At 43.7% G+C, this 27,590-nt stretch overlaps 1 protein-coding gene across 3 annotated transcripts; it reads left to right on the top strand.

Annotated features, from left to right (window-relative positions):
- On the top strand, positions 1–26,849 carry LOC140729285 (BPTF-associated chromatin complex component 1-like). Of its 3 annotated transcripts, none has more exons than XM_073048888.1 (6): positions 1–1,545; positions 6,870–6,964; positions 9,840–9,941; positions 24,630–24,841; positions 25,605–25,709; positions 26,507–26,849. In XM_073048888.1, the coding sequence occupies exons 1-6, from the start codon at positions 1,525–1,527 to the stop codon at positions 26,569–26,571; spliced, it is 600 nt and encodes a 199-aa protein (XP_072904989.1). In that variant the 5' UTR covers positions 1–1,524; the 3' UTR covers positions 26,572–26,849. The 3 variants fall into 3 exon arrangements, with proteins under 3 accessions (XP_072904989.1, XP_072904991.1, XP_072904990.1); XM_073048889.1 differs by having other exon boundaries at positions 131–1,545; positions 26,511–26,849; XM_073048890.1 differs by lacking the exon at positions 9,840–9,941 and having other exon boundaries at positions 6–1,545.
- Positions 26,850–27,590: the final 741 nt, after the last annotated feature.

The raw sequence follows: 27,590 nt of genomic DNA on the forward strand, positions 1-27,590 counted from the left end.
TTTCAATGGGAAAACGGCATGACCTGGGTGATGGGGGTCCTTGATGATGGACGTCGCCCTTTTGAAGCACTGCTCCTTTAAGATGTCTTGGATACTATAGAGGCTAGTACCGGTGATGGAGCCTCCAGCATCTTGTGTTGCATGACTCATGTCAGTGATAATAATCTTGATTATGATTCATTGATGTTGAACTTGACACTGAGCCTCTGTGCGCTTCTGCTGACTTCCCCAGAGACAGATGGTACTGCAGAACCACCGCTCCTCCCAGTGAAGGCGGGAGCAGTCTCTGATGGGCAACGTCAGCTAGCTAATAACATCGAAAGTCTGATTGTCAATCACCCATATCTGTTTTCCATTGGGGAAACGGTAGAAAGCGGACGAATCAATGAGAACGTCTTCCAATGAGATTGAGATAAAGGCAGGATTTTAATCAAGCTGGAATACGATTGACGAAAGACTGAAAGACGTCTGGGCGAGAATTTTTTTAATGTTTTATGAAACGTTATTCATAATAATTATATATAACTATTCTTAACTATACTACTGAAGTTACACTACTGAATGCGAAGAATAAAAGGAAGCTAATCCAATGGATAGGATTTTAGACGGAGGGGCGTTTCATTTATAGCCAATCAAAACAGGGATTTCACAGTGATCACTCAACGTGAAAAACAGAATTAAAGCGTTGGGCTTTTTGATTTATTGGGGTGGGTAAAAGATTAAATGTAAACCAGCTCCGGATGGAGGCATACAGGGAAGGAGCGGATTCATTGTTGATTGACACTTCACATGATCAGTAAGAATCGTCGACTGATCGGACAAAAACACTGAAGCGCGTTTAATTTTTGATTGATATATACTTTAGCCAATAAAAACGCTGGAAAAAAACATCCAGTACGCATGTGGGCTTTATGGAAAGAGGCCGAATTCAGTGTTAACGGACGTATATGTTGACCAATCGAGACGCAGATCGTAAAGACACTATCCAATGAGAGCAAGGCAGAAGTTGCTCCGGGAGACGCGGGGAGATCGGCCTAGAATAGCGCGGGATACAATTGTTGGGGAAATTAGAGAGCTGGGCGTTTGGCTTTGGAGCGCCAATTGAGTCCGAGGATCAGAGCGAGTGACGGGCCGCGGCTTGGAACCGATCCCCGGCCTGCAGGGTGGAAGCAGGCCTGGGATCCCGGGGTGTTAACTCGTATTGCGAATTGAAAGGGCGACTGGCTGCTTTGGGAGATAGCGAGTGGTACGCGGCTTCTGGCTGTGTCTCCGCTTACTGTACTGAGTTGCATTGGAGTCTACTATATTTTACTGTATTTAGCAGAGACCTTTGCATTGCTTTACCTTCCGGGGCATTGCTTTGAAATATTTTGTGTACATTGAAACGTAATTTGCCTTTTTGAGTTTAAAATTTCCAATAGCAGGCAAGCAACGTTCTGCAGCTATCCAAAGGCTTTGATTTGACACCAGCTACGTATCTATCTTGTGGCGTTTGCTTGCTAGCTGGTTCTGAATAAGGAAAGTATGACCTCTGCATCTACTAAGGTAAGCAGTGTCATTTTTAAAAGTCAAATTGTAAATATTGAATAAGCTCTTAAATGTACACTAATAATGAGAACAGGGAGAAACATAGAAAACCTACAGCACAATACAGGCCCTTCGCCCACAAAGCTGTGCCGAACATGTCCTTACCTGAGAAATTACCTAGGGTTACCCATAGCCCTCTATTTTTCTGAGCTCCATATACCTGTCCAACAGTCTCTTAAAAGACCCTATCGTATCCGCCTCCACCACCGTCGCCAGCAGCCCATTCCACGCACTCACCGCTCTTAGCGTAAAAGAAACTTACCCCTGATATCTCCTCTGTACCTTAAAACTGTGCCCTCTCATGCTAGCCATTTCAGCCCTGGGAAAAAGCCTCTGACTATCCACACAATCAATGCCTCTCATCATCTGATACACTCTATCAGGTCACCTCTCATCCTCCGTTGCTCCAAGGAGAAAAGACCGAGTTCACTCAACCTATTCTCATAAGGCATGCTCCCCAATTCAGGCAACATTGTTGTAAATCTCTTCTGCACCCTTTCCATGGTTTCCACGTCCTTCCTATAGTAAGGCGACCAGAACTGAACACACTACTGCAAGTGGGGTCTGACCAGGGTCCTATATAGCTGCAACATTACCTCTGGGCTCCTAAACTCAGTCCCATGATTGTTGAAGGCCAATACACAGTATGTTTTCTTAAGCACAGAGTCAACCTGCGCAACTGCTTTGAGGGTCCAATGGACTCAGACCCCAAGATCCCTCTGATCCTCCACACTGCCAAGAGCCTTACCATTAATGCTATATTCTGCCATCATATTTGTCCTACCAAAATGAACCACCTCACACTTAACTGGGTTGAACTCCACTTCTCAGCCCAGTTTTGCATCCTATCAATGTCTCGCTGTAACCTCTGACAGCCCTCCACACTATCCACAATACCTCCAACCTTTGTGTCATCAGCAAACTTACTAAACCATCCCTCCAGTTCCTCATCCAGGTCATTTATAAAAATCACGAAGAGTAGGGGTCCCAGAACAGATCCCTGAGGCACACCACTGGTGACCGACCTCCATGCAGAATATGACCCATCTACAACAACTCTTTGCCTTCTGTGGGCAAGCCAGTTCTAGATCCAGAAAGTAATTTCCCCTTGGATCCCATGACTCCTTACTTTCTCAATAGGCCTTGCATGGGATACCTTATCAATTGCCTTGCTGAAATCCATATACACTACATCCACTGCTCTACCATCATCAATCTGTTTAGTCACTTCCTCAAAAAGGGAGAAAACAGAATGAGATGCTTATTGCAAACTCTAAAGCAACACACACACAATGCTGGAGCAACTCAGCAGGTCAGGCAGCATCTATGGAAATGAATAAACAGCTAATCTTTGGGCTGAGACCCTTCAGGACTGAGAAGGAAAGGGGGATATGCCATATTTCTTCCCCCTTCCTTTTCAGTCCTGAGGAAGGGTCTCAGTCGGAAATGTTGGCTATTTACTCATTTCCATAGATGCTGCCCAACCGATTGAGTTTCTCCAGCGTTTTCTGTGTGTAGCTTTGGATTTCCAGCATCTGCAGACTTATTTGTGTTTATTATTGTAATTTCTAACCCTGCTTTCAGCAAGTATTTAAATCTGAGCTAAATAGTCATCAACTCTGGAAGCACAAAACATTTCATCAATCAGACTTTTTAAAAATTAGTGTACTAGTTCTGATGCAGGGTCTTGACCTGAAACATATGCCTCCGCCCCTCTCTCACCTCCCCTCTGGGATTGGCATTTATTGTTTTTACTCTCATCGTCCCTGAATTAAGATGGCATATGTAGTGTCAGACTTGGTAAAGACAGCAGTGTCAAATTTCAGGTTCATTGGGGTGGCACGGTAGCGTAGTGCTTAGCACAACGCTTTTGGTACTAGTCACGTGGGTTCATTTTCCACCACTGCCTGTAAGGAGTTTGTACATTCTCCCTGCAACTACGTGGGTCTCCTCCGAGTGCTCTGGTTTTCTCCCACGGTCTAAAGACGTACTATACAGGTTGGTAGGTTAATTGGTGCAGAAGGAAGTGCCTTTTCTTCAGTCGCCTGAAGTCAATTCCAATCTCCTGTGAGACCCAGTTTAGATTGGGAGACTGCTTCGTCGAGCACCTTCAGTCCATCTGCAGCAAAAAGCGGGATTTCCTGGTGGCCTCCTATTTCAGTTCTATTTCCCATTCCCATTCTCATTCCAACATGTCAGTCCATGGGCTCCTCTACTGCTGTGATGAGGCCACACTCAGTTGGAGGAGCAACACATATTCCGTCTGGGTAGCCTCAAAACTGATAACATGAACATCAGTTACTCGAACTTGCGGTAATTGCCCCCCTTCTTTCCTTCACCATTCCTCATTCCCATTTCCCTCTCACCTTCTCTCCTTACCTGCCCATCGCCTCCCTCTGGTGCTCCTCCCCCTTTCCTTTCTTCCATGGTCTTCTATCCTTTCCTATCAGATTCCCCCTTCTCCAGCCCTTACCAATCAACTTCCCCGCTCTTTGCACCTTGTATTTCTTACTCCCCTCCCCCCACCATCTTAATCCGACTTCTTCCCCCTTCCTTTCCAATCCTGATGACAAGTCTCAGCCCGAAACATAGACTGTTTATTCCCATCCATGGATGCTGACTGACCTGCTGAGCTCCTAATTGGTACACACAGTCTTCAGTTTGCATTCAGATTTTATGGATTTCCTCCGGGACCGTTGTTTGCTTCCTCTAGCCAGAGACAAGTGGGTTGGTAGATTAATTGGCCACAGTAAAGTGCCCTGAGTATGTACCTGCGAGGTAGAATTTGGGGTGCAGGTTCAATGCACTAGGTCAGAAACACAGATTTGTAAATTCAACCATTGCCATCGGGGCACAACCCTCCCCACCATCTTCAAAAGGTGGCATCTCAAGCATCTATCATTAGGACCCTTCACCACCTGGGACATGTCCTCTTCCCATCACTATCATCAGGGAGGAGGTACCAGAGTCTGAAGACCCACACTCAAAGTCTTAGGATCAGCTTCTTCCCCTCTGCTATTTATGGTCCATGAACCCATGATCACTGCCTTGTTTGTAGTCTTCATTTGTTCATTTATTCATTTTTGTAATTTATTGATAATTGAGTGGTTGTTACGTGGAATGCACTGCCTGAGTCAGTGGTGGAGGCAGATACAGTAGTGAAGTTTAAGAGACTACTAGACAGGTATATGGAGGAATTTAAGGTGGGGGGGTTATATGGGAGGCGGGGTTTGAGGGTCGGCACACCATTGCAGGCCCAAGGGCCTGTAATGTGCTGTACTATTCTATGTTTTGACTTACAGTATTTTTATGTCTTGCTGCCAAGAGGATCCTTTTCCACTCCATAGATGCTGCCTGACCTGCCAAGTTTCTCCACTTTGTGTGTGTGTGTGTGTGTTGGTCTAGATTTACAATGTCTGTAGAATCTTTTGTGTTTTTTTTTTAAATTTTTTATTGAATTTTCAAATAGGTTACAGAAAGAAAAAAAATTATCAACCCTTCCCCCCTCCCCTTAACCTCTCCCCCCTAACATATCCCTATAGAAGAAAAAAGAAAGAAAGAAAGAATGCCTGGATATCAGAAGATCCCCACATGCTCCATGGAGTTCATAATAGCTTTAATATGTATATTTATTTCTTTCCCCAGATAACCAATAATTTTATCTTCGGAGCACCTATATATTTAATCCTATTTTTTGTAAATAAGGGCGCCAAATTTTCAGAAATATTTCATATTTATCTCTTAAATTATAAGACAAAATAGGAGAAAATATACCAGAAGATTTTATATATAAATGGGAATCTAAATGGATACGGGAAAAGAAAGAATCTCCTATACTAAAACATTTGATTGATTTATGGAATAAGATAAATGTTGATGATGAGATAAAGAAATCTTTATTAGCAAAGAGACCTTTAATTCAAAATAAACTTATCCCTTTTACAATGGATAATCAACTGGTTTCACAAAGGGATTAGATATATGGGAGACTGTTTTGAAGGAGGTATATTAATGTCATTTGACCAATTAAAGAATAAATATAAAATATCAAATAACACTCTTTTCTGTTATTTCCAATTAAGGGCTTATTTAAGAGATAAACTGGGTCAAACAATGTTATTGCCGAAACCTAATGAAATAGAAACTTTAATTCATAAAGGAAAAATTAAAAACATTATTTCTGGTATGTATAATTTGATTCAAAAACAGGCAATTAAACAAGGAATTCATAAGTCAAGACAAAAATGGGAAACTGATTTGAATATTAAAATTGATGAAACAAGTTGGTCAAGACTATGTCTTGACAGTATGACAAATACAATAAATGTTCGACTGAGATTAGTACAATATAACTTTTTACATCAGATATATATTACACCACAAAAAATAAATAGATTAAACTCAAATGTATCTGATCGATGTTTTTGATGTAATCAAGAAATTGGTACTTTTTTACACTCTACTTGGTCTTGTTTTAAAATTCAATTTTTTTGGACAAATTTAAGAGTTTTACTGGAACAAATTATTGGAATACAACTTCCACATAATCCAATATTATTTTTACTAGGTGACATTGAAGGGATAAAATCGAAATCCAAATTGAATAAATATCAGAAAGAATTCATAAAAATTGCATTGGCAGTAGCCAAAAAGGCTATTGCAGTTACTTGGAGATCGGATTCATACTTGAGTATAGATCGTTGGAAGAATGAAATTTTTAATCTTTTGTGTTCTTGATTAGTTGGATACAGATTCTGACCAATTAGTAACCTTGTGTATGTTTTGTTTAAAATTTTGTTACTGAGGTACAGCACAGAATAGGCCCTTCGAGCCTGTCCGCTCAGCAACCCCTCTGATTTAACTCTCGCCTTATCACGAGATAATTAACAATGACCTACTGACTGGTATGTCTTTGGACTGTAGTAGGAAACCTGAGCACCTGGAGGAAACCCACACAGTCATGAGGAGAATGTACTGACGGCGGTGGGAATTGAACCCGGGTCACTGGTGCTAACCACTACACTACCATGCTGCCCGCTGTGTTCATTTTCCTTATTTATATGATCAATCTCCAATCACACTACAGTAATACAGGTTTTAATAATCAATAGTCTCCTCATTGTAGGCCAATAATACTTTAGAATTAGTAAAATAATCGATCAGTAGTGTCACCCTAGAATTCCTCATTTATATATAAATACAGTATATATTGTATAAATAAAATATAGGGAGAGATCAGATCACCCCTTGGCAGAGCTCTCACTTTCCCTCTGACCTTGCAGGTGGGCGAGATATTCTCTGCAGCCGGTGCTGCCTTCACCAAGCTGGGAGAGTTGACCATGCAGCTTCACCCGGTGGCCGATTCCTCGCCGGCTGGGTAAGTGGCCATCTACAGAAGTGTCGCATGAGGCGTTATGTTTCAAGACTACTTTTCTTCTCCAATTCCTGACCTCCCACTTGTGAAAACTTTGCCCCTAGTACCTTACAGGCCACCACACCCTGGGATAAGGCTCATCTATTGTTGACTAAAGTGTGCCACTCATCCCATTAAAGAAGGACAGTCAACGTAAATTTACTATCAAGGTATTGATTGCCATACATTATCTTGAGGTTTATTTTCTTGCTGGCATTTCAAGTGCTTCAGTTTATTACCAGAGAATGTATACAGTACACAACCAGAAATTCTTACTCTTCACAGACATCCACGAAAAACAGAAGAACCCCAAAGTGAATGAACGATTGAAAAATGTTAGAACCCAAAAGCCCCCTTTCCCCTCCCCCATCCAAGCAGCAGTGCCTCCTCACTCCCCTGACTCCTCCCACTCACTACCCACCAAGCAACTGCAAAGCACCTAAAGGGAGATCATGATCTACAGTCAACAAAAACTATTGTTTACGCAACAGTTCATGCCACAGGCACTCTCTCTCACACAGGGAACAGAGAGATGTCACCCATTCCACAGTGAAAATACAGGAAAGTAATGAAGTACAATAACATTAATGAAGACTATACATAAAGACTAACAAATGACCAATTATCACATGAGCAAAAATGGGATGAAAAATGGCAGATGGAGCTTAATACAGACAAGTGTGAGGTATTGCACTTTGGAAGGAAAAACCAAGGTAGAACATACAAGGTAAATGGTAGGGCACTGAGGAGTGCAGTAGGAGGGATCTCGGAATACAGATACAAAATTCCCTAAAAGTGGCATCACAGGTAGATAGGGTAGTATAGAGAACTTTTGGTACATTGGCCTTTATAACTCAAAGTATTGAGTTTAAGAGTTGGAATGTTATGGTGAGGTTGTATAAGGCTTTGGTGAGGCCAAATTTGGAGTATTGTGTGCCGTTTTGGTCACCGAATTACAGGAAGGGTATTAATAAGGTTGAAAGAGTGCAGAGAAGGTTTACAAGGATGTTGCTGGGACTTGAGAAACTGAGTTACAGAGAAAGGTTGAATAGGTTAGGACTTTATTCCCTGGAGCGTAGAAGAATGAGGGGAGATTTGATAGAGGTATATAAAATTATGATGGGTATAGATAGAGTGAATGCAAGCAGGCTTTTTTCACTGAGGTTAGGGGAGAAAAAAACTAGAGGACATGGGTTAAGGATGAAGGGGGAAAAGTTTGAAGGGAACATTAGGGGGGGGCTTCTTCACACAGTAGTGGGAATGTGGAATGAGCTGCCAGATGAAGTGGTAAATACGGGCTCACTAATAACATTTAAGAAAAACTTGGACAGGTAATTGGATGAGAGGGATATGGTCCAGGTGCAGGTCAGTGGGACTAAGCAGAAAAATGGTCTGGCACAGCCAAGAAGGGCCAAAAGGCCTGTTTCTGTGCTGTAATGTTCTATGGAACAGAGTCACTGGAGAGACTTAGCTGGTAGGTGTGGTCTCTTTATTTGACAAAATGAGATACATCAGGCATCATATGAGACCCTTTCGGAGGACGAGGCCTGCTTGACCCAATATTATATGACATTATAGGCTAAAGATCAAAGGACAATTCTATTTTTTTAAATCTAGAATGCTTCCATTTGAATTACGTATAACTTTAACACCTCCTTCTTTGCACCCATACTCCCATCACCAAAATGAATTTTAAATCAGCATTGCCTGGTCTTGCAATTAACTGTGGTTCACGACTCTTGGGAACCTATTGTCCAGAGCTGCATTTTAAATTTAATCGAAGGTCTATATTCAGATTTGAAGACTGGTGGCTGAAGTTAATGTTTTGCTCTAAGTCCAGAATATGCTGTAACACAAAGTGCAAGCAAAACGCATTGTGCAAACATTAAAAAAAAATTGAGAACATGAATTGTAGAGTCCTTGAAAATAAGTTTGTAGGTTGTGGATTTAGTTCAGAGTTGAGGTGAGTGAGATTATCCATGCTGGTTCAGGAGCTGGATGGTTGTTGAGTGGTAACTGTTCCTGAACTCGGTGGTGTGGACCTATTCTCTTGTACCTCCTGCCCAGTGGTTGTAGTGAGAAAAGAGCCTGACCTGGTTGGTTGGGGTTGCTGCTTTCTTGTGGGAGCAGTCCTTGTACCTGTGCTCAATGGTGGGGAGGGCTTTGTCTTTGATGGACTGGGCTATCCCCACCACTTTCCGTAGTCTTTTCCATTCCTGGGCAATGGTATTTCCATGCCGGGCAGTGATGCAGCTTGTCGGGATACAGTGGTGGAAGCTGTGCCAGTACAGGAATTGTCTTGACTGCTTGCATGTAACCCATGGCATGTACACGGGATGGTAGATTTGTTGAGAAACTGCTTCATCCTGGTGCCTGACTCAGTCACCGTGTGGGCTTGACCTTCACCTCAGTCATGCTATCTTCATTGACCTTTCATCAGCACTGAGAACATGCGTGGTTGTGTGGCGGGTAGAGCCAGTGTCTCGGGTGACTGACCTTAGATCCCGACCTCTGTGTGGAATTTGCACGTTCTCCCTGTGACTGTGTCCTCCAAGTAATCAGGTTTCCTCCGCATCCCAGAGATGGGCAGGTCGGTAGGATAATAGTCCACAGTAAATTGACACTGGTCTGTAGGTGAGGAGCACAACATGGTGGGGAGTTGATGGGAATGCAGGGAGAATAATCCAGGATTCGCACAGACGGGTGCTGGATGGTTAGTGCGGACTTAGTGGGCCGAGTGGTCCATTTCCGTGCAGAGTTTGGGCCCTCGTGGAATTTAACTTTGCCTTCCCAGCTCTCCCACATTTTGTTTTCCATTTTTTTTCTCTCTTCTCGCCAGTGCCAAGTGGACGGACACAGAGATTGAGATGCTGCGCTCGGCTGTTAAGCGCTTCGGAGAGGATTTAAACAAAATCAGCACCGTCATCAAAGACCGTACAGTGTAAGCCTGGGGAGCAAGGGTGGAGGGTGATCTCCTGGGGAGAAAGGGGAGTATGAAGCCCACGTCTTCCCCTTTACCATCTCTTAGATTAGTAAGCTGAGTGGATGATGGAGGTAGGTACTCTCTTTAAGAAAAAGCTAAATGAGCACTCAAATTGTCAAGGCATGAAGTGGGGTTACTGTTAGTGGTCAACCTGGGCACAGTGTGCCAAAGGGCCCTTCTGTATACTGTGCTTCTATAAGGTAGTTCTTGGCAGTCAGCTGGCCTGTCATGTAAAGAATTCTCACAGCAACCTAGCAGCACCGTTTTGTAATTACAATATAAAAAAGTACAGCTCTGAAACAGGCCCTTCGCCCCATCTAGTCCATTTAAACAGCCCACTCCCATCGATCTGCACCAGTACCGTAGCCCACCATATACCTACCATCCCGAATCAGGTTTGTTATCACTGGCATGTGCCGTGGAATTTGTTCAATGCAATACGTAATATAGAAGAAGAAAAATAATAAATAAGTAAATCAATTACAGTATACGTATATTGAATAGATTAAAATTTGTGCAATAATACATATTTTAAAAAAAAGTGAGGTAGTGTCCAAGGGTTCAGTGTCCAGTTAGGAATCAGATGGCAGAGGGGAAGCTGTTCCTGAATCGCTGAATGTGTGCCTTCAGGTTTCTGTATCTCCTACCTGATGGTAACAGTGAGAAAAGGGCATGCCCTGGGTGCAGGAGGTCCTTAATAATGGATGCTGCCTTTCTGAGACACTGCTTCTTGAAGATGTCCTGGGTACTTTGTAGGCTAGTACCCAAGATGGAGCTGACTAAATTTACAACCCTCTGCAGCAGCTTTTGGTCCTGTGCAGTAGCCTCCCCATTACCAGACAGTGATACAGCCTGTCAGAATGCTCTCAAAATAGAAGTTTTTGAGTGTATTTGTTGACATACCAAATCTCTTCAAGCTCCTAATGTAGTCACTGACTTGCTGCCTTTATAACTGCATCGATATGTTGGGACCAGGTTCGGTCCTCTGAGATCTTGACACCCAGGAACTTGAAACTGCTTACTCTCTCTACTTCTGATCCCTGTATGAGGATTGGTATGTGTTCCTTCATCTTGCCCTTCCTGAAGTTTACAGTCAGCTCTTTTATCTTACTGACGTTGAGTGCAACATTGTTACTGCAACACCACTCCACTAGTTGGCTTATCTCGCTCTCGTCACCACCTGAGATTCTACCAACAGTGGTTGTATCATCAGCAAATTTATAGATGGTATTTGAGCTATGCGTAGCCACACAATTGTGTGTACAGAGAGTAGAGCAGTGGGCTAAGCAGGTTTGATCGTCAGCGAAGACAAGATATTATCACCAATCTGCACAGATTGTGGTCTTCTGGTTAGGAAGTCGAGGATCCAATTGCAGAGGGAGGTACAGAAGCCCAGGCTCTGTAACTTCTTTATCAGGATTGTGGGAATGATGGTGTTAAATGCTGAGCTATAGTGAATGAACATCATCCTGACTTAAGTGTTTGTGTTGTCCAGGTGGTCTAAGGCTGTGTGAAGAGCCATTGAGATTGTGGTGATAGGCAAATAGGTCAACTATGTACCTATCTAAACTTCTCTTAAACAGTGAAGTAGAACTCGTATGCATCATGCTGGCAGCTCATTCCACACTATCACAACCCTCTGAGTGAAGATGTTTCCCCTCATTTTCCCCTTAAATTTCACCTTTCACCCTTAATCTATGACCTCTTGTAATCCCACCCAACCTCCGTGGAAAAGGCCTGCTTGCATTTACCATATCTATATCCTCATAATTTTGTATGCCTCTATCAAATCTCCTCTTAATCTTCTGTTTCAAGGAATAAAGTCCTAGCCTCATCAATCTTTCCTTGTAACTCACTTCCTTCAGATCTGGCAACATTTTTTTCAACCTTATTTACATCTGTCCTGTAGGTAGGTGACCTAAGCTGCACACCTATCCTAAGACCAATCTAATCCTTCTTTTCTACATAACTTTCCATTTTTCTGTCATCCTTGTGCCTAAGAGTTTCTTAAATGCCACTAATGTATCTGCCTCCACCATCACCCCTTGTAGGTTCTCCACGCACCCACCACTCACCAGAACGTACCTCTGGCATGTCCCCTATACTTTTCTCCAATCCCCTTAAAATTATGCCCCCTTCCTTTAGCTATTTCTGCCCTGTGGAAAAGTCTCTGTCTGTCTATTCTATCTATGCCTCATCCTGTACACCTCTCATCCTCCTTTGTTCCATAGGGAAAATTCATAGCTTGTTCAGCCTGTCTTCAATAGACATGCCCTCTAGTCCAGTCAGCATTGTAGTAAATCCCTGTAGTTAAATAATTACTGATGTCAAATAAAAATTGAAACATTCCTTTAAAAGTATATTAAATATAAAATGTTTTTTATTAATCATTTGTAGTTTCAGATATTTTTGTAATTTTTCTTGTCCACAATGCTTGCTATTTCATTACACTCAGTGGACATTTTATTAGGTACACCTGTACACTTGCTCATTAATGCAAATATCTAATCAGCCAATCATGTGGCATCAGTGCATAAAACCATGCAGACATGGTCAAAAGGTTCAGTTGTTGTACTGACCAAATGTCAGAATGGGGAAGAAATGTGATCTAAGTGACATTGACTGTTGGTGCCAGACAGGGTGGTATGAGTATCTCAGAAGTTGCTGAATTCCTGGGATTTTGATGCACAGCAGTCTCTAAAGTTTAAAGAGAATGGTGTGAAAAGACCAAAACAAACATTCAGTGAGTGGCAGTTCTGTGGGTGAAAGTGCCTCGTTATTGAGAGATGTCAGAGAAAAATGGCCAGACTGCTTCAATCTGACGGAATCAGAATCAGGCTTAATATCACCAGCAAATACCTTTACAGCAGCAGCATGATGCGATACATGATAATAGAAAACATTTTACAGAATTACTGTCAGTTTTATATATAACTAGTGCAAAATAGAAATAAAAGTAGTGAGCAAGGTGACAGTAACCACGTTACAACACTGGTATGCAGAAGAGCATCTCTGAACACACAACATGTCAAACATTAAAGTGGATAGATAGCAGCAGGAGGAGATCAGAATGGGTTCCATTCCTGTGGCCACTTTATTAGGGACACTCCTGTACCTAATTAGTGGCCGCTGAATGTAAAATGTTGCCCCAGTGAAAGATTGTACTTTGGGACCGGTTCATTAAAAACCAGAAATTTAGGTCAATTTGGGTAACCTACCTTAATTCCTTTGGAAAAGATAGCAGACAATGCTGGAATTTCTGCATAGAAAAGCTATAAGTGAAATCTCAAAGTTGCTGCAAGATCTAGAGTGATATTTCATAAAATTCACTCCTGCACTATTTATCTCATTGAGTTTCAAATGAATAGAAGTTGAAAGCACTTTGAATAGAGCTAATATAGGCAACGTCCATTATTAAGGACCCCCATCACCCAGGACGTGTCCTCTTCTCATCAGGAAGGAAGTACAGGGGCCTGAAGGCACACACACTCAATGATTCAAGAACAGCTTCTTCTCCTCTGCCATCTGATTTCTGAATGGATGGTGAATCCATGAACTCTACTTCACTTTTTATAATATTATTTCTGTTTTTGCACTATTTTTAATCTATTTAATAAACGTGCTTACTGCAATTTACTTTTTGCTTTCTGTTTTATGTATTGTATTGTACTGCTGCTGCTAATTTAACAAATTTCATGACATATGCTAGTGATAATAAACCTGATTCGGATTCTAATATAAAACAGAGTACAGTACAGGTGTAAGCCATTCCACCCACAATGTTGTATCGAACAAGCTAAAAAGCAAATCAAAAACATCCAAACGTTAATCCTTCCTTATGTCCATATCTGTCCATCTCCATTCATGTGCCTATCTAAACATCTAAAAGCCTCTAATGTGTTTGCCTCTGCCACCATTACCAGCAACGCATTCCAGTCATCCACCAGTCTATGAGCGAAAAAACTTACACTTCACATCCTTTTGAATCTAACCCCTCTCACCTTCAATGAATGCCCTCTAGTTTTAGATATTTCTACCCTGGGAAACAGGTGCTCCCTGTCTATCTATGCCTCTCATAATCTAGTAAACCTCTATCAGATCTCCCCTCTGCCTTTTTGTGTTTGCAGTTGTTGTCTTTTGCAAATTGGTTGTTTGTCTGTCTTTGTTATATGTGGTTTTTCATTGATGCTATTGTGTTGCTCTGTATTTGCTGTGAATCTCGGGGTAGTATGTGGCGACATATATGAATGGACTTTGATAATCAATTTACTTTGTAGGGAAATACAGGCTTAGAAGAAATGAGTATAATTGCCATCACCATGTGACTTGTCGTATGACATGTGCAATCATGATCTTTGGCTGTGATTGTTCTTGGCAAATTTTTTTTACACAAGTAGTTTGCCATTGCCTCCTTCTGGGCAGTGTCTTTATAAGGCAAACGACCCCAGCCATTTTCAATATTCTTCAGAGATTGTCTGCCTGGCGTCAGTAGTCGCATAACCAGGTCTTGTAATGTGCACCAGCTGCTCGTACGACCGCCCACTGCCTGCTGTCATGGCTTCGCGTGACCCTGATCGGGGGTGAGGGGAATGCTAAGCAGTTGCTACACCTTGCCCAAGAGTGAGCTGTAGGCTAGTGAGGGAAGGAGCACCTTACATTTCCTTTGGTAAAGACTTATCTCCACCCTGCCACCCATAGGAACATATAAAAAGCCAAATATTCCTGTCAAATTTTGGTTATGCAAAGTTATAATTACAAAAAGCACTGATATCAAAAGACATAGGAGCAGAATCAGGCAATTCGGTCCTTTGAGTCTGTTCTGCCATTCCATCATAGCTGATTTATTAAACCTCTCAATTGATCATACCTCTCAACCTCATTTTCCTGCTTTCTCTCTGTAACCTTTGACACCCAGACTGATCAAGAATCTATCAACCTGTGCTTTAAATGCAGCCAATGATTTGGCCTCCAATGTGGCAAAAAATTCCAACAATTCACAACCCTCTGGGTAAAGAAACTCACCTATGTTCCTGTTCTGAGGCTGTGCCCTCTGGTCTTAGACTCCCCTCCCCCCCCACCCCCTTCCTACTATAGAAAACATTCTCTCCACATTCACTCTATTTGGTTCTTTCAATAATCGATAGGTTTCAATGAGTTCCTGTCTCATACTTATAAACTCTAGTGAGTACACCCACAGCCATCAAACACTCCTCATATCTTTTAATGGAATACTGTGAGAAGGGCTTGCCAGTTTGGGAATGTGATCAGACCATGTAAATTTTAAAAGCCTAGATGGTGGAACATCGGTGCAAAGGAACAAAGTGTTTTAACTCATTTCGAAATAAAAAGCCGATTAATGCTTTCGCAACAGTATATCGTGACCAGGCTTGAAGAACATATATAACCATATAACAATTACAGCATGGAAACAGGCCATCTCGGCCCTTCTAGTCCGTGCCGACTGCTTACTCTCACCTAGTCCCACCTACCTGCACTCAGCCCATAACCCTCCATTCCTTTCCTGTCCATATACCTATCCAATTTTTTTTAAATGACAAAACCAAACCTGCCTCTACCACTTCTACTGGAAGTTTGTTCCATGCAGCTACCACTCTCTGAGTAAAGAAGTTCCCCCTCATGTTACCTATAAACTTTTGCCCCTTAACTCTCAACTCATGTCCTCTTGTTTGAATCTCCCCTACTCTCAATGGAAAAAGCCTATCCACGTCAACTCTTATCTATCCCCCTCATAATTTAAATACCTCTATCAAGTCCCCCCCCCCAACCTTCTACACTCCAAAGAATAAAGACCTAACTTGTTCAACCTTTCTCTGTAACTGAGGTGCTGAAACCCAGGTAACATTCTAGTAAATCTCCTCTGTACGCTCTCTATTTTGTTGACATCCTTCCTATAATTCAGTGACCAGAACTGTACACAATACTCCAAATTTGGCCTCACCAATGCCTTGTACAATTTTAACATTACATCCCAACTCCTATACTCAATGCTCTGATTTATAAAGGCCAGCATACCAAAAGCTTTCTTCACTACCCTATCCACATGAGATTCCACCTTCAGGGAACTATGTACCATTATTCCTAGATCACTCTGTTCTACTGCATTCTTCAATTTCCTACCATTTACCATGTATCTCCTATTTGGATTATTCCTAGCAAAATATAGCACCTCACACTTATCAACATTAAACTCCATCTGCCATCTTTCAGCCCACTCTTCTAACTGGCCTAAATCTCTCTGCAAGCTTTGAAAACCTACTTCATTATCCACAATGCCACTTATCTTAGTATCATCTGCATACTTACTAATCCAATTTACCACCCCTCATCCAGATCATGGTTCCTCTTAGCAGTTAGTTTGACTAGTGTGTGTATTTAGGATTAATCCTTAACCACAAGAGATTCTTTGAGCCACACAGACACAGACCCAGACATGACAAACATGTGCATGCACTCATACACCCACACAGACACATTGCTGGAATAACTCAACAAGTCAGGCAGCACTGATGAAGGGAAATAAACATTGTTGTTTTGGGCCAAAACCCATTATGGAGGGGTTAATATCTCATTTTGCAAGTGCCTTGGTCTCTGTTTAGTGGGCATATAGAAATGCTGACAATGGGCCTGTTCTAGGATGATGAACAGCCAAACAGGAAATACCCCTCCAAATCCCTTCCCTAACTAATTAATTCCTTTCCAGCAATAGATGAAAAGAAGTTCCATATGAATTACTGCCACTTGCTTTTGAATGTTTATTTGAGGAATGCGATATTGCGTGTAATGACCAAAGGACCCAGTCTTCCTCATTCTGGATAACTGCTGGCTAAAGCTTACTTGGTCATTCAGTGGTCACTTTACAGGTACCTTCTGTACCTAATGAAGTGGCCACTGAGTATGTTTGTGATTTTCTGCTGCTGTAGCCCGTCCACTTCAAGGTTTGACGTGTTGTTCATTCAGAGATGATCTTCTGCACACCTCTGTTCTAATGTGGTTGTTTTGGGCTGCTGTTGCCTTCCTGTCAGTTTGAACCAGTCTGGCTATTCTCCTCTGAACTCTCTCATTAACAAGGTGTTTTTGTCGGCTAACTGGATGTTCTTTTGTTTCTCACAGCATTCTCTGTAATCTCTAGAGAGTGTTGTGCATGAAAATGCCAGGGGATCGTGGATGGCACAATAATGCAGCAGTTACTTTGCAACGCTTTGCAGTTCCAGTAACCTGGGTTGAATTTCCACAGCTGTCTGTAAGGAGTTTGCATATTCTCCCCATGACTGCATGGGCTTCCTCTGGGTGCTCCGGTTTCCTCCCACAATCCCAAGATGTGCCAGTTGGTTGGTTAATTGGTCATTGTAAATTGTTTCCTGATTAGGCTAGAGTTAAATTGGGTTACTGGACGATGTGACTCGAAGGGCCTATTCCATGCTGCATGGCAATAAAATTAAATAATTAATAGATAGATAAATCAGCCATTTCTGAAATACTCAAACTATCCATTTGGCGCCAACAATCATTCCACGGTCAGTCACGTATTTCTTCAACATTCTGATAATTGGCTGATGAATGAGCAGGTTACCTAATAATGTGGCTACTGAGTGTAGATGAGAAGTGCCAAGTGATTTACTGCCTCTTGCATTTGAACGTTTATTGGAGGAACACGATGCACCCTGTATTCACCAAAAGACCTTCTCGTGCTCGTTCTGAATAACCGCTGGCTAAAGCTTGTTTGTAGTTTATGATGCAAAGAGTGGCCTGAAATGCACTTCATGTCTCTTGATCATTTCAAAATGTAATTGTTTTCCCCTTAATTTTCATTATCCATTCTCCAATGTGCCCTCTTTTTCCTTATCTCACTGGCACCACCACCTCCTCTCTGCCTCTTCCCCTGTCCCCTCTACATGTCCATCACCTACACATTGCCTCCTTCCAGTTCTCCTCCTTGCCTACTTCCCTTCATTTCATGGCCCATAGTCCCCTCTTAAACAAATACAAAGTTCAAAGTGCATTTATTATCAAAATATGTATGCACTGTACAACTTTGAGATTCGTCTCCTAACAGGCAGCTACAAAGCAAAGAAATCCAAAGGACTCATTAAAAAAAAAAGAGCATCAAACACCCCAGTGTGCAGTGAAAAACAACAAATCATGCAAGCAATAACTGCAAGTAAATCGCGTTCTGAAGTCTGAGACCCATAGTTCAGTGCAGAGCCGAGTAAACACTGCGGAGCAGCGAGCCGAACCGGACTTCCCTCGTCTCGGGTCAGACACTCTGACCTTTTCAATCTGGCCTGGTGCCTAAATTGTTGTCCAAGCATTGGGTTCGGTGGCTTCGATACGCTCTGAGGCCTGGACCCCACCATCTTACTTCCATCTTCCTCAGCTCTTTGTCACTTCCAAGAATCAGTTTTCTTCACCATACATACTTACACGTATTAGCAATTTGCTGTGGCATGTTCGCATGACTTGAAGCAATAAGCATCAACATTCAAAGTTAAAACAAATTAAATTAAAAATAAAGTTGGAGGTTAAAGTGTGGACATGGAAAGCAATGTGCATAAACATTTAAACATGTGCAAGTATTTACAATGTAAACATTATAAAAAGTGGTTTAAAGTATTTACAATCCAATGCAGTGACTGAGGTGGTAGGTAGACGAGTGGAGGAGGGTTAATTAGAATGGTTGATCAGATTACAGTAACTGCCTGGGGGAAGAAACCACTTTCTCTCAGGTTTTTGCCTCGATCCCTCTCTTCCCACTCTTTCTCACCTGCTTACCATTCTCCCTCACTTAGATCCACCCATCACCTACCAGCTCTTACCACTTCTTCCCCACCTTTTTTATCTCTTTCCAGCCCTGCTGAAAGGTCTCGGCCTGAAACGTCAACTCTTCATTTCTCTCCACAGATGCTGCCTGAACAGGTTCCTCCTGCACTTTGTGTCTGTCACTCCAGATTTCAAACATCTATCGTCTCTCATGTCTCTGAAATTTAATCACATTGCCATTCAGTTGTCAGGACCCCAAGCTCTGCATTTTCCTCCCTCGGCCCCTCTTCCTGCGGGACTGTTCCTCTAAACCACAACGAGAGGGGAGACCAACAGTTTGCTGTTTCGATGTTACAATCTGCCCCATCACTTATCTGAACTCCCCCCGACCAGCAGACCCTCACGAGATATCTCTCATGAGCGCAGAAACCTACTTTTGATAGCAGCGTACACCACCTGCCTGCTATCTCAATGCTTCAGTCTCTTGGTAATGTTTCAGTTGGTGAGGAATCGGGTTGTTCACAGGGTCTCACCCCGAAGGCCCGAAGGCACATGTCTTCCAGGCTGCATCTGGAGATATCGAAATGCCAGGCTGCCCAGCGAGTTCTAAGAGTAAGAACCCCCTGCCTGTGAAGAACATACTTTGAGAGCAGCAATAGATCATGTCTCCAATCGGACCCCAGCCACCTTGAAAAGGAAAAAGGGGAGAATTAAACTTTTGCTGGTGAACTGGAAGAAGTCATCCAAGTTCACAAAAACCTCTGGTGCCATCTGTAGCTTTTATTGTCTGTCTTAAGTGACTCAGTCACAATTTAGTGGGTTCAGTTTCAATGTAGAGAGGGTGAGAATGGGCTTGTCATAAATTGATGAGAGACAGGTCACCATATTCATGCAGCCATTTGCAGTAATTCTATCCTAACTTGTTTAGTTCTCATATTCTTGTCAATTTCCCTGCCTCCTTTAATTTTATCATTTGGTTCAGGAAAGCAACCAATTTAATCAAGGACCCCTGCAACACCGATCATTCTCCTTCCCCCTTCTATTGGTCAGAAGATACAAAAGCTTAGGAATATATATATCACCATATTCAAGGACTGCTTCTATCCCATGGATGTATCTGACCTTGATGTCACCCTTGTACTTTTTCTGCCTGTCTATATAGAGACCACTTTATTATTAGATACACCTGTATACTTTCTCCTTAATGCAAATATCTAATCAGCCAATCATGTGGCAGCAACTCAATGCAGAAAAGGATTCAGACATAGTCAAGAGGTTCAATTGTTGTTCAGACCAAACATCAGAATGGGGAAAAAATGTGATGTAAGTGACTCTGACTGTGGAATGATTCTTGGTGCCAATACTCAAATTCTTGGTTTGAGTATCTCAGATCTGAACTGTTGATCTGGGATTTTCATGCACAACAGTCTCTAGAGTTTACAGAAAATGTTGTGATAAACAATAGACATTCATAAATGCCCTGTTAATGAGAGAGTTCAAAGGAGAATGGCCAGACTGGTTCATGCTATCAGGAAGGTGACACAGACTCAAATAACCATACACTACAACAATGGTGTGCAGAAGAGCATCTCTGAATGCACAACACATGGAACCTTGAAGGGCTACAGCAGCAGAAAACTATGAGCGTATACACAGTGGCCACTTTATTAGGTACAGGATCTGCCTCATAAACATAGAATAGTACAGGCCATTTGGCCCACAATGCCCACGACCCTTAAACCCTGCCTCCCATATAACCCCCCCACCTTAAGTTCCTCCATATACAGTCGGCCCTCCTTAAACGCGGGGGACTGGTTCCGAGACCCCCTGCGGATACCAAAAAACGCGGATGCTTAAGTCCCTTATTTAACCTGTCTCAATGCGGTGGTCTTTAGGACCCAGCGGAACCCCGGACTTTATTTAACTTGTCTCAGTGCGGTGGACATTAGGACCCGGCAGCGCAGCTCTGAATCCACAGGGTTTCTTTTCACGAAAATAATCATGATTAAAAATAAGGTGGAAGTAATAAAACGATCGGAAAGAGGTGAAGTGCCATCAGTCATTGGAAAAACGTTAGGCTACAGTTGGTCAACGATCGGAACAATTTTAATGGAACATGTGAAAGGCCCTGCCCCAATGAAAGCTATAATTATTATTAAGCAATGCAGTGGTTTAATTATTGAAATACGTATGTTTCTTAAGTGTTTTATATGCATAGAAAGGTAAAATATGTACTATATACTAAGAAAAACATTTGACTAACTGACACTAAATAATACCAGATGTACCTGTTCCGACTTAAAGTCGGACTCAGGAACGGAACTCATTCATAACCCGGGGATTGCCTGTACTTTTAAGTCATTTCTAGATTACTTATAATACCTAATACAATGTAAATGCTATGTAAGTAGTTGTTATACTGTATTGTTTAGGGAATAATGACAGGAAAAAATAGTCTGTACATGCTGAAACAACAAGTGCTGGAGAGAGAACTTCCGGGTTTTCCCGATCCATGGTTGGTTGAATCCGCGCATGCGGAACCCGCGGATAAGGAGGACCAACTGTACCTGTCTAGTAGTCTCTTGAATTTCAGTCGTGTATCTGCCTCCACCACTGACTCAGGCAGTGCATTCCACGTACCAACCACTCTGTGAGTGAAAAACCTTCCTGTAATATCCCCCTTGAACTTCCCACCCCTTACCTTAAAGCCATGTCCTCTTGTATTGAACAGTGGTGCCCCGGGGAAGAGGCAGTGGGTGTCCACTCTATCTCATAAAGTGGCTTCTGAGCATACACGAGTATAGAATGATCTGTGTGGGTGGCATGCAAACACAAATTTTAGTTTACTGTACATGTGAAAACAATAAACCAGTTACCAATCTAGCAACGAGTTACTGTAGCCAGTTATCCTACTAGCCTGCATGTCTCTGGGATGTGGGAGGAAACCAGAGTACCCGTGGTGGGGGGTACCCATGCAGCTACACCAATAACGTGCAAACTTACACCCCCCCCCGTGAACTGGGTCTCTGGAGCCGTCAGGCAGCAGCTCTACCAGCCACACCACTGTGCCTCTATCTTAAGCTATTGCCGTTCATATTGAACTTTGCTTACACAGTATCTGAAGTACTACATGTAGCTCCGATTACGAAGAAAAGGTGGTGGGGGTGAAGGGAGAAACACAAGGTGATAGGTGAAACCTGGAGGGAGAGGGGTGTAGTAAAGAGCTGACTGATGAAAGAGATACAGGGCTAGAAAAGGGGGAATCTAACAGCAGAGGACAGAAGGCCATGAAGTGAGAAGAATGGGGAGTAGCACCAGAGGGAGGCAATGGCAGGCGAGGAGATAAAGTGAAAGAGGGAAAAGGGGTTGGGGGATGGTGAAGGAGAGATGGGGGACATTACAGAAGTTTGAGAAATCTATGTTCATGCCATCAGGTTGGAGGCTACCCAGATAGAATATAAGATGTTATTCTTCCAACCTGAGTGTGGCCTCATTGCGACAGTAGAGGAGGCCATGGATTGACGTGTCAGAATGGGAAGTGGAATTAAAATGAGAGGCTACTGGGAGATCCTGCTTTTTCTGGCAGATGCAGTGTAGGTGCTTGGTGAAGTGGTTTCCCAACCTATGCTGAGTCTGACTGATATACAGGAACACAGTATATGACCCCAACAGACTTTCAGGTGAGGTGTCGCCTCACCTGGAAGGACTGTTTGGGGCCCTGAATGGTAGTGAGGGAGGAGGTGTAACTCTTGTTCCGCTTGCAAGGATAAGTGCCAGGAGGGAGGGAGGTCAGTGGGGAGGGACAAAGAAGTTGCATAGGGAACGATCCCTGCGGAAAGCGGAAAGATGTGCTTGGTGGTGGGATCGTGTTGGGGGTGGCGGAAGTTCCGGAAAACTATGTGCTGGATGCGGAGGCTGGTGGGCTGGTAGGTGAAGACAAGAGGAACCTTATCCGTGGTAGAATGGCGGGAGGATAGGGTGACAGCAGATGTGTGTGAAATGGAAGAGATGCAGTTGAGGGCAGCATTGATGCTGGAGGAATGGAAGGCCATTTCTTTAAAAATGGGGGACATTTCCTTCGTTCTGGAATGAAAAGCCTCATCCTGAGAGCCGACATGGTGGAGACAGAGGAATTGAGAGAAGGGGATGGCGTTTTTACAGGGTAGGTAGAGGTACAGTCCAGGTAGCTCTGAGATTTCATAGGTTTATAATAGACATCAGTAGATAAGCTGTCTCCAGGGGCAGAAAGATCGAGGAAGCAAAGGGAGGTGTCTGAAATGGACCAGGTAAATTTGAGAGCAGGGTGGAAGCCAGAGGCAGAGTTGATGAAGTTGATGAGCTCTGCATGGGTGCAGGAAGTAGCACCAATGTAGTCATCGATGTAGTGTAGGAAAAGTGCAGGCCGGTCACCTGTGTAGGCTTGGAACATAGAATATTGCACATAACCGACAGGCAGCCATAGCTGGGACCTACGCAAGTGCCCATGTTTACACCTTTTGTTTGAAGGAGGGGGAGGAGCCAAAGTAAAATTATTGAGTGAGGACAAATTCCACTGGACAGAGGAGAGTGGTGGAGGGGAACTGGTTGAGTCTGGTGTCCAGAAAGAAACAGAGCTGTGAGAGCTTTCTGGTGGGGAATGGGGATGTATAGGGACTGGACATAGTGAAAATAAGATGATGGGGGCCAGGGAACTTGAAGTCATTGAAGAGATCCAGAGTGTGTGAAGTGTCACAGATATAGGTAGGAAGGGACTGAACCAGGGGATAAAACAGAGTCCAGGTATGCAGAATGCATTTAGTGGGGCAGGAACAAGCTGAAGCAAAGGGTCTACTTGGACAAGGCTTGTGGATCTTGGGTAGGAGGTAGAAACGGGAGGTGCAAGAACTATGAGGTTGGTGGCAGCAGGACCCTACTAAGGAGCACCAGGCCATTGTCTTGCACACCATCACCAGCCTTATTAGCTCTGGGACTCTCCCATCCACTGCCACCAACCTCCCTTGTCCATTTGACCCTCCACTGATCTGCCTCCTGGCACTTATCCTTGCAAGCAGAACAAGTGCTATACCTGTTTCTACACCACCTCCCTCACTACCATTCAGGGCCCCAAACAGTCCTTCCAGGTGAGGCAACACTTCACCCGTGAGTCTGTTGGGGTCATATACTGTGTCTGATGCTCCTTGTATGGCCTCCTATATATTGGTGAGACCCGATGTAGATTGGGAGACCACTTCGCCGAGCACCTAAGCTCTGTCTGCCAGAAGAAGCGGGATCTCCCAGTGGCCACCCATTTTAATTCCACTTCCCATTCCCATTCAGATTTGTCAATCCATTGCCTCATCCTCTATTGTTACGATGAGACCACACTCAGGTTAGAAGAACAACACCTTAAATCCTGCCTGGGTAGGCTCCAACCTGATGGCATGAATATCAATTTCTTGAAATTCTGGTAATGGCCCCCTTCACCATTCCCCATCCCTTTTTTCCTCTCTCACCATATCTCCTTGCCCACCCATCACCTCCCCCGGTGCTCCTCCCACCTTTACTTTCTTCTATGGCCTTCTGTCCTCTTCTATCAGACTCCTCCTTCTCCAGCCCTGTATCTCTTTCACCTATCACTTTGTGTTTCTCCCTCCCCTCCCTCCATCTTTTAAATCTACTCCTCTTTTTTCTCCTCCAGTCCTGCTGAAGGATCTCGGCTTGAAACATCGACTGTACTCTTTTCCATAGATACTGCCTGACTTGCTGAGTTCCTCCTGCATTTTGTATGTGTATCTTAAAAGTTCTGAGAGGTTTTGGAGCTGGCAGTTCTGTTTTCTTTATACATGGGTGCTAATGATGTAATATTACTGCTCCCCACTCCTACCCTAGAGCGCAGATCAAGACCACAGTGAAGAGGAAGGTCTACGAGGACAGTAGCGTACCGCTCCCTTCCGAGTCCCCCAAGAAGGCCCATAAGAAGATGGCAACCCCTGTGGCAACAACTGGTGCCCCAACAAGCACTACGCCACCCACAGCGACAGTGGGGTCTGGGAATGTGGCCTCCACAGACTCGACAGGGGCTAAGAAGCAGAAACCATCAGGTGCGGCGGTTCAACTTCCAGTTCTTGTTGTCATGGAAACACCTGCCATTAGACATAGGGGGGAATTAGGCCTCTCGGCCCATTGAGCTTACTCCAACGTTCAATCGTGGCTGATTTTTGTTTTTGTTTCCATTCTCCCATCTTCTCCCTCTAATACTTAACCCTTTTGCCAATCAAGAACCTATGAATCTCTGCCTTAAGTACACCCTCCTCGGAAACTACTGATCTGGGATTTTCACACACAACAGTCTTTAGAGTTTACAAAGAATGCTATGATTAACAAAAAAAAAAGCCTTCAGTAAGCAGCAGTTCTGTGGGTGAAAACGCTTTGTTAATGAGAGAGGTCAGAGGAGAATGGCCAGACTAGTTCAAGCTGACAGGAAAGTGACAGTAACTCAAATAACCCCACTGTGGTAAGCAGAAGAGCATCTTTGAACTTGCAACATGTTGAGCCTTAAAGTGGCTTAGTTACAGCAGCAGAAGACCATGAACGTATACTCAGTGGCCACTTTATTCGATACAAGAGGCACCTAATAATGTGGCTGCTGAGTGTCTATTTGCCTCCTTTCTGGAGAGGAGATTTTAGCAGCATGTGCCACACCACCACCTATTGGCGGAGCATATAATGATACTGTAATATTTACTTAGGGATTTTCAATGTAAGAGTCTGACTCTGATATTGATTAGCCTATCGTAGATTAGAGCTGGGGAGGTAATGGGTGCTAGTTACAGAGAGGATGATGATTTCTGCCTGTTCCTGCAGATGTGACCCTCAGTGCCCTGAATGACTCTGATGTCAACAGTGACCTGGTGGACATCGAAGGCCTGGGTGACAGCTCTCCAGCTAAGAAGCTCAATTTTGACCAGGGTATGTGTTGCTCTGTGGTAGGTGGGCATTTCCCTAATGCCCAGTTTGCCCTCGTATTTGAAACATAGGAAGTACTTCAGCCCATCGTAATGATGCTAGCTCTCAGTGCATTCCACCCCTTCTGTTTCCCATTAACCTACTCAAATGCCCACCAATATTTTCCAAATCCCACCCGCACACCATCCCCTGGTTCTCCTGCTGTGGACCAATGCACTGGGGACAGCTTACTGTAATCAGTGAACCTACTGCCTGTGAGTCTTTGAGATGTGGGAGGAAAGCAGAGAAAACACATGCAGTCACCAGGAGTACATGCAAACTCCAAGCAGGGGTCAGGATCGAACACAGCTTCCTGGAGGATTGAGGCTGCAGTGCCAATTCTGTGATGCTGTTCCACTCCTCACCCCATCACCCTCAATCAGACAAAAAAAGTCCCACAAGGCGCACGATTGGGGAGCAGCCAATTATGTCCCTCCAGTGTGGGGTGAGACCTTGAGTCATAGGTTTGGTGGGAGATTAGTTCTTCTGTTGACTTGAATCTGAAGTGGTAATGATGACACCAGCGGACATGCACCCATTGAGAATAAAAAGAGGAGGGATGAAGAAGCCCAGCATCCTGTTCATACATTTGAAGGGGAGTTAGACACAGCTTGTCAAGTCTTTGCATTGGCACCAGTCTGAAATGTAGACCATAAGACCTACAGTATAGCTGACGTTTCGCTGTTTGGGCAGTTGGGAAGGGAACCCATCTCCTGTCGCTTTGCTAACATAACTTTTGTTTTTGCCCATCTCTGTTCCAGATAGTCTGAGCCTCGATTCCAGTCTCATCATGAGCACCTCAGACACCCCGCTCCCGTCTCGCTGAATTACCCGCCCCCCCACCACCTTCTCTTCCTCCTCTCTACTCTACCGGCCCCCTCACTCACAGAGGGAGCCCCACTCCTCCTGTCAGCCAGGAGGTCGGCCAGCAGAATTCAGTCCAGTGCCAGCAAAGACCAGAGCCGAGCTGACCAACTCCGACTGACGCTGCATGTCGCTCAATTCCAAGGAGCTCCGTTGGTGACTGTTGACCACCATTGCAATGGGATTTTATTTTAGAGGTGTATGGATGGATTTTTCAATTAAAACAAAAACTACTCACAATCTGTCATTTTGCTTATTGTCATATTGTCATCGGTTAGAAATGCCATGAAAATTAGCATTATGCTGCAACAGCACAGTGCATACCAGGCTTGAGTGACTTAACACAACATTATACAGGTGTCCCCTGCTTTACGCCACTTGGCCTTTTATATATTGGTGAGACCCGACGCAGACTGGGAGACCGTTTCACTGAACACCTATGCTCTGTCCGCCAGAGAAAGCAGGATCTCCCAGTGGCCACACGTTTTAATTCCACGTCCCATTCCCATTCTGATATGTCTATCCATGGCCTCTACTGTCAAGATGAAGCTACACTCAGGTTGAACGAACAACACCTTATATACCGGCTGGATAGCCTCCAACCTGATGGCATGAACATTGACTTTTCTAACTTTCGTAAATGCCCCTCCTCCCCTTCTTACCCCATTCCTGATATATTTAGCTTTTTCCCCCTCCTTTTTTTCTCTCTTTCTGCCCAATGCTCTGCCTGTTCTCTGGTGCTCCCCTCCCCCTTTCTTTCTCCCTAGGCCTCCTGTCCCATGATCCTTTCCCTTCTCTAGCTCTGTATCACTTTCGCCAATCACCTTTCCAGCTCTCAGCTTCACCCCACCTCCTCCGGTCTTTCTCCTGTCATTTCACATTTTCCCCTCCCCCTCCTACTTTCAAATCTCTTACTATCTTTCCTTTCAGTTAGTCCTGACAAAGGGTCTCAGCCCAAAACGTCAACAGCGCTTCTCCCTA

Source organism: Hemitrygon akajei, chromosome 6, assembly GCF_048418815.1.
Source record: "Hemitrygon akajei chromosome 6, sHemAka1.3, whole genome shotgun sequence".
In the NCBI taxonomy this organism is placed as follows: Eukaryota; Metazoa; Chordata; class Chondrichthyes; order Myliobatiformes; family Dasyatidae; genus Hemitrygon; species Hemitrygon akajei.